Genomic DNA, 8,382 nt, shown 5'->3' with positions numbered 1-8,382 from the left:
ATGGGAATACAGTTGAATACGGATGAAATAGCGATGGTCAACGAAACTTGGCTTAAACTGATGAAAACCCCAAAAGAGTCAGGGGTCCTACTATTCATAAAGTATGAAAACATTCCGTTTTAGATATGGTATGACTGGATTCTTTATTTTACTAGTTTATTCAAGGCCTACCCAGATTACAAAAATCTTTTTATCAAATTGGAACGAATCTCGATGGAAGATTTAGCCAGTTCTAGACAAATGAAAGCTCACGGTGTCACGGTATATAATATATATATATTTGTTACCGACAATGAGGTCAATCAGGCAATATCTGTAATAATATTTAAGAATTATCTGAAAGGGATCGATATTTAACACAATCTGGGATTTACATTTCTGGCATAATGAAAAATGCTTTGCGGTAGGTTTTTATATTTGAGGATCTGATCTAAATGAAGATAACTGATCTTGGCTAAAATATTCCTTTTCAGTATTGTGTAAAATATCCCCTTTAAAATACCCTATTTTATACATTTTAGACAATTCGATGATGAACTTTCAAGTTATTTAAATTAAAAATTAGAGAGTGTATGAAATATAATGATGACGCTTATTGCCGGTAATATAATGCACATATTTTTTCTACCTATATTGTGATTCAGAGTTTAAAAAAAATAATTATCAAATACATTTTTGAGCAATTAAAGGATATCTTTTTAAAGAAGAGATTTTTGATCAAATATTTTATCTAAAAAATACCTTTTACCGCACGAATAATCTTCCATGAAGACTTCAAAGATTTTTGCTCAAAATTTTTTCGAAGATTATTTTTTTCACTCTCAGATGATTGTTATTTGTAAAAAATATATTATTTAAGGTAATGAACAGTCTTTGCCATGGTTCAAAATCTCGATGATCCGGAATGCCTAGAGGAATTATTGATCGCAAATGGAGTAATGCATGCCAGATTTGGCTTAACCCCTGAATATTTTCAAGTTTGAATAACTTTTTACGTACATTTAAACATTACGTTAAAGCAAAAAAGTAAATATAAATTTTAAAAAAAGACTATTGATAAGAAATTCGAGATTAGATTTAAACACAATTACACAACACACACATTGTTATAATTTCTATACCATTAGCATTAGTTGTAGGGATATTTTATATCATGATTAATGAACATGATATTTTAGTAATTGTATACTAATTCTTATTCTCCGTTTAATAGCGATTTCCAGGTACCCAGGTTGGCCAGTTTTTTCTCGGATTTTTTTTTTCATTTTTAACGGTCCTGAACATCAATATTTGTATAATTCATTTTTCTCATTCGCTAACACTTTTATCTACGTCATTTTGGGCCTTCCTCTAAGTATTGATCCTCCTACTTCGATCAAGGTGCATCTCTTTAACCAGTCATCTTTTGTCAAACGTTTCACGTTCCCAAAACCATCATAGTCTATTTTTTCGCATTACCACTCCAATCATTACTCTATACCCAATCTTGGTCGCTATTCTTTGCTGATTTTTCATTCCACAGATCTATCTAATCATCTTCATATCTGTTCTTTCTAATTTGGCCTCGTAGATCGCTTTCATTATTACATAAACTAAATAAATCCTCACTCAAACTTTCCCCTTTTAACCTTAGAGAGACTTTTTTATTTGATAGAATAGACGACATCTCTAAACTATTTCCATGCTTCTCGCAACAGCAACAGAATCTACCCCACCATCTGCATTTAGCATATCGCTCAAGTAATAAAACTTATCAACTTATTTAAACCACCATTTTCAACGTTATCAGTATACCCTTTTATGAACGTTCTACAAATAAAAGTCATTCTTTGCAAACATCAGACTTCCTTTTCCCCGCATAATCTATTATGTACCCATTTCTGGTATCTAGTGTATTGGATTGAATTATAACTACTCCTTTTTCACATACACCACACCAGTTGCTGGATTCCTCCATCTTCAGATTATCTCCACCAATCATCACCTTTGTCTTTGCTGCATTCAATTTCAAGCTCTTTGTTTCCATAGCCATCTTCCATCTAATAATTTTTGCCCCTCAATTCTTCCTCACTGTTTGCCATTGATACAAAGTCATCTGCGTATAATAGCTCCCAGGGAAGTTCTTCACGCATTTCTCTAGCCACCACATCCATTACTAAGATAAATAATAATGGACTTAGCAAGGATCCTTGATAAAGTCCTACCTTCACTTCAAAGCTTTCACTATCTTTATCATCGGTCCGTACAGCAGTTTGTGCTCCAGATTGACATCTCTGCGATATTCAATTATTCTTCCACACCTGATTTTCTCAAGGTCCATCTAGTAAGCTTTCTACAAATCAATAAGCACATAATACAGTTTCTTTTCCTCTGCAAGATACTTCTCCAATATTTGTCTCACCAAAAAGGGTTATCTGCCTTTCCTAGATGCAAAACCAAACTGAATTTCGTTAATTTTAATTTGTTCCCTTATCCCTAACACCCTCTCAATACTTTCTATGTATGTTCCAGGAGTCTAATAGCTCTGTAATATATGCGATCTCTTGTATACTGGAATAATTATACTTTTTCGCCAATCCCAGGGAATAGTTCCTTCTGTGACACTGTTTGGTTAAATTCAATAACCTAATTCATCAAAACCTTTAAACATCTTTGATATCACCCTCGTTAAACATTCTGCCTTCCTTTTTTCATCTTTTTCACTGCTCTCTTAATTTTCATCCTTTGCCAAATTTAAACCTTGGACCATCTACCTTTCCATAACTAACATCATTATCCCATTGATTCCCTTCTTCAAAAGTCCATCCATGTAGATTTTCCAGGTGTTCTTAATACCACTTTATCAATCATTCTTTCCATATATTTAAAACTCTTTTTTGCCATCTGCTTTGCTATTCGCACATTTCCCAATCCTTTCGCGGATTCCATTTCCTTAGCAAACTCCTCTATATTTTCTTCTTCTCTCTTTTTCAGCAATTCTTTTCACCACCTTGTAAATATCGTTATCACTATTTTCTTAAGTATTATACCATTCTTTGAAGCACCTCCGTTTCTCGTCCAGAGCTTTCGCTACCTCCGGATTCCCTCACCATGTCTCCTTAGATGGCCCTCTTGTCTATTCACATTTCTCGTCAGTTGACCTCACCCAGGTTTTCTTCATGGCTAATGTCATTTAACCCAGATGCTTGTGCCACCTCTGCCTCTCTTACTGTCAATATCATATTAAATTGACGTCTAGCACTCTCCTCTCAATTTCTAAACCTACAGTTTTGGCACTAACTTTATTTAGTGATTCTGGCGCCTTTAAAAGTGAGATCTCCTATAACTAGTCGGTGCTGATTAATAAATATTATTTTTTTTAAAGAAATATAACCATTTTTTTATTATATTATTATCTAATAATAAACACATTAAAACAACCATTAAGAATTTGTGGATAGTCTTTTTGGATACTTGTGGTGGTGTATTGGGGGATTCCTTTTCGGAGGCCGAAGCCGCAGCTTGGAAAAAAATGTTTGCGATTATGGAAAAATATATATTCAAAGGATTGCAACAAGATGACTAAAATATTTTACTCTTTTAAATGCAAAAGCCACTATATATTTTATAAATTTTAAGAGACCAAAAAAAAAAATTTGAATTTGTCCATAGTTGTATTTATGATAATCACCAATTTTTATTCTCGATAAAATTATTACCATTAATATTATTACACAGCTTAATTTCCCCAATAATGATTCGCAGAAAATAATTCAAATATTTATAGGCCTTTTATTTCCGATAATAATTTAATTCACGTTCATTACAAAAACATCATTGAATTTCAGGGGAAAAAAAACTTCCATTCATTTACACTAAACAAAATATGTAATAATTGATTGACATTTCATACAATCTTTAAATTAATATTATTTATTTTGTATGTTTGCAAACTGCCCCCCACCCTTCATACACCCAGTGTCCATCTCTTCAAAGTTCCTACAAAGTTGGAATTTATAATCCTCGGGATTCATTCAATTTATCGTATTGGTGGCATTGACCCAACTAGAGTATTATTCGAATCGTCCATTTGAATTGTACCGGTTTTGGTTTAGGAACCGTTCATGATATTTATTTTAACGATCCCTTTTGATACTGATCTATATATAATAACTATTCGTGAAATATATTCTTATATATATTCACTTTGTGATATATTGCCAATAAACGACATTGACATGTTTATATTTATAATTTATGGGATAATCATTAGTGTTTAAAAGGGTTGTTTTGAGCCGATTTTTAAAAATGGCGAACTTAATCAGAAAAATATTTCAAGTCTGAAGATTCTGTACATAGAAGGTGAAAAAAAACTATAGGAAAAAAACAAATACCCTTACCTGAAAACCCTTTCTATACTCAAATTATAATTTAATGACAACTAAATCAACTAGAATCTAGTCTAAGAATTTCTTTTATTAATATCAAAATCACAATAATTCAAAATATCAAAAAAAAACTCACAAATCGCTATAATTCAAAATATATTTTTTGCAATTATTTATCCACACAATTAAAAAAAATATCACGTGTTCTATTATTATAATTATAATCCAATCAAACTTATTTATTTTAGTTGATTGGCATTACACAAAAATTAATATAAATTTATCTATAAAACTACGACATGCCACCCCTTTATGAGCCTATGGCATGCCTGTATTTAAAATAACATTTACTAACACTATCTAATTTTATACAAAAATATATCTAAATAATTGAGACTGCGCTGTGGTAAAAGAAAATAAGTTCACTCACTCTAGTGTCATAAAAATACTCCACGAATAATTTTCTTAGGCGGACATGGGGTTTCCCTAGAATACGTCCGTATCGACTGGCTGAGAGACTTCGGTAGCCAAAACTGCCACAGCTCTTTGTAGCATATCTCCGTCTTTCGGGGTCTGGACCCGAGCGTCATAGTTCCTGATAATGGGAGGATGCCAATCAAAATTCATAACAGGCCGTATTGGTACTGATGTCGTCTTCTATTAGCGAAATCTCAAGTCTTAGGCAATATAAAATATTGAGTTTACCGTTTTAAAAAATCGACTCAAATATCGATTTTGCATCACTACCTATTAGTCATGTTTTTGACCTATAAGGCGCTATTCGCGCTGGGTGTGAAATTGCCAGCCTGGCATATGCTTGGGATATTCCCCTAGTGTCTCACCCCGTTGATTATTTTTTATTCGAGTTATTCATTTAGAACAATCTCTCAACCAATCTACCGAATTCCAAATCAGGCTATGAATGGCGTCGGTTATTCCAAGCAAAAATCTCTGTATTTTTTTAACTAATAAAGAACCGTATAGCTATTTCGCTTCGTCTTGCCTGCGTATCGCTTCCATTGTTTTTTTATAGGACCTTTTGTAAATTCCTTTATACCTAAAACGAATTATTTGTTATTCGATTCGATTCGTATTTTACGAATACGAATAGCACAATTATTCGATTCAAAAATTTGAATCGAATTCGAATAATGAAAATATATTATTCGTAGAATAATTTTTTATCTATTATTCGAGATTATTCGATTAAAATAATTTATATTAATAAATATCGAAAAATAATCATATATTATTAAAAGTACCTATTTAATATTCCTAGTGGAATAATGAAGAAAAATTTTATATTTCTAAATGTTGTTAACGGCTATTTTTTATTCGAATAATTCATAATACAAAATTAACTACCGAAAATTGTTTTATGATGAACGAAGAAAGTATTTATTTATATGTAATTTATAACACATAAAATAACTAGTGGCTATCCCGTCATGAATGACGGGCGAACCAGATATTTTTTCTTTGTTTGATGATGGAGAAATCATAAATTTGATTTTTTGCAAAAACTTGGTGTTTAAAAAATTTGTTGTTAGTATATTTGTCTTCTACATGATATGAATATTATAATATTTATATACTATATATGTAAGCTTCTATTTTATCTTACTAATAAAATTTGTTTGTCTTTTATCCATAGTTAAATTTTACCAAATGAAATTAATATTTTTTTATTTATGGTTAAATAAAATTTTCGAATTGAATCGAATATTCGACGAATCGAATTGAATAATCATTTTATTAATCTACAAATACGAATAATGAATTATTCGATTTAAAACGAAAACTAATAATTCCATTATTCGATTTGGAATTTCGAATCGAATACGAATAATGCAATTATTCGATTCGATTCGTATTTTTGTAGGTCTAAACTCAACAAACAGAAAAAAAGGAAAAAAATATTTTTGAAGAGATGCTAACCCAAACCCTGACTCTATGTTTTTTCTTCTCAACCAGAATCTAACCCTGAACCCTTTTAAAAAGTTGTGGATTCGAGGGTGAAAAGATAAAATTTCCTTAGGTGACAAAAATAAAATTTCCTTAAAACAGTAAATTATATTTTAAAAATAGTTCGAAAAAATATTTTCTTTCTCATTTTTCGAAATTTTCCGTTTTTTGCATCTAATTATATGATTAACATGTAAAATTTTAGATTATTATGAGAACATATAAGGAACTAGTTCAGGGGCGGACTGGTGATGGCACAAGTGGTCATTTTGACCAGGAGGCCGCGATGTTCATTTTTGAGGACGATCATTTAAAAAAAATTTATAAAAAGGCCGGCCAGAAAGAAAATATAATGTATATGTTATTTCTTTTTATCATTATAGGTTATGTTAGACCTTTTTCTTATCATATTCATGTAAGTTATCATATTTCACTTTTTTAGCATTTAGAATATCGTATTAATATTGTTGAAATAATAAAATAATTATATTTAGTTTATAGGATTATATTTAGAAGGATGTCAATCAATTATTATTATTATCATTGATTGTAAAAAAAAGTGCAATTTTTGTGTTAAATTTCTACATGTAATTAAAGTGATACACGTTGAACCAGGATCGAAATTTTACTGGGAAGAATATTTAAATAAAGAGAATCAAATGAGGACATTGAAGGATCATTCGAATTCGTATAAAAAAATATATTTTCTGAGGATTATCATTTAGATATTGTAATGGGATTTTTTTAATACAAAAAAAAAATTTCGTGTCCGTTTAAATGAAAATTAAATTGATTGATTTTTTTATTTTTCTACATTATTTTATAAATTTATTATAAATCAATTAGCTTTATTAATAATAAATGCAATAACATCCATGTTGTAATATACATATTTAAGATAATGAGATAATAAACAAATCTTACCGTAGATCAGACCACAGTGAAACACTTGTCGATTTTGAAATTAAAAAATTTAAATCATTTGATTTTCCTTATGGTGTGGTGATACGAATCATATCAAAAAAAAATGATAAATACTTAGACACCCAATTTAGAAAAGGCTATTTTCAGGAACAAAAGTAGATAAGGAAAGCCAAAATTTCCCGATGAATCGAAATTCAAGGGAAGACGTTCTCTAATAATTTTATATCAAAGACAACTGTTTATAAGTTATTGATGCTGTTCTAGGTAAAATTAGGAATTTAATATTTAAAAAATAAGGGAGATACGTAGCAAACTATTAGGTTTGCAATTATATAGTATAAAGACAATAATTGATTTTGGCGAAAATAATCTATCCGGCTTAAGGAGGCTGCCATATCTTCACAAATAGGTGGAGTAAGATGGTGGGCACGTGATAAAGATTTTAGATCGTTATATGATGAAGAGAGATTCTTATGCCCGATCTCTTTTATTGATAAATCTAAGCAAATTTAAGACGTTAAATATGTTTTGATGTTTTTTTCGAAATAATGGGAGCAGTTCTCATTAATATTTTCAAGCAAAAAATTAAAATATTATAAGCGAAAATGATTGAAAATGTCGAGTCTTTTGTATCTTTTATAACCTTCACCTCCATTGGAAATAAAGCTATAAAAATGGCTAAAAATTTAAATAAAAATATTCCTGACACCAGATAACATCTGGGCACAAATAAAGTGTAAAAAAACACGAATAGGTCTAACAAGGAGGATGTATAGTGATGAATGGTAAGATGAACGCTCTAAGATCCATTAATCTCTATATTTTACAGGAATTTCGTCCTACAATTGATCAAATTATAAATTAACTACCATAAGATTTTTAATGAATAAAAGGCTTATATAAAATGCGCAATATTTGTATCCATTTTAATGAAATAAATGTCTAAAATATTTCTGGCCTTGAAGAAAGTTTCACGATTAGAAAAATGTATTCAGTGACAAATTAGGACTTTAATTGTAATTGATTTCGAATATTTATTTATTGGCGCCAAAGCTGAGAGTCAATGCGAGATTTATTAGCTTAAAAATAATTAATACACTCATTATTTAAATTCTATTTGGGAAAC

The 8,382-nt window shown here is 30.1% G+C and overlaps 1 protein-coding gene across 1 annotated transcript; it reads left to right on the top strand.

Moving 5' to 3' along the window:
* On the top strand, positions 1-3,565 carry LOC135928834 (globin-1-like). The gene is made up of 4 exons (XM_065465298.1): positions 1-101; positions 156-261; positions 3,042-3,149; positions 3,428-3,565. Exons 1-4 carry the CDS (start codon positions 1-3, stop codon positions 3,563-3,565), a joined length of 453 nt encoding a protein of 150 aa, XP_065321370.1.
* Positions 3,566-8,382: the final 4,817 nt, after the last annotated feature.

Source organism: Gordionus sp. m RMFG-2023, chromosome 4 (genome assembly GCF_954871325.1).
Source record: "Gordionus sp. m RMFG-2023 chromosome 4, tfGorSpeb1-WG-v2, whole genome shotgun sequence".
NCBI classification, from domain to species: domain Eukaryota; kingdom Metazoa; phylum Nematomorpha; class Gordioida; order Chordodea; family Parachordodidae; genus Gordionus; species Gordionus sp. m RMFG-2023.
The sequence above is the reverse complement of the archived record's forward strand: the minus strand, read 5'-3'. Positions and strand labels throughout refer to the sequence as shown.

Coding starts and splice junctions, on each gene's coding strand:
- LOC135928834 (XM_065465298.1), top strand. CDS start 1: ATGGGAATACAGTTGAATACGGATGAAATAGCGATGGTCAACGAAACT. Junction 262..3,041: donor TGAAAGCTCACGGTGTCACG/GTATATAATATA, acceptor CATTCTTTGAAG/CACCTCCGTTTCTCGTCCAG. Junction 3,150..3,427: donor CGTCAGTTGACCTCACCCAG/GTTTTCTTCATG, acceptor ACAACCATTAAG/AATTTGTGGATAGTCTTTTT.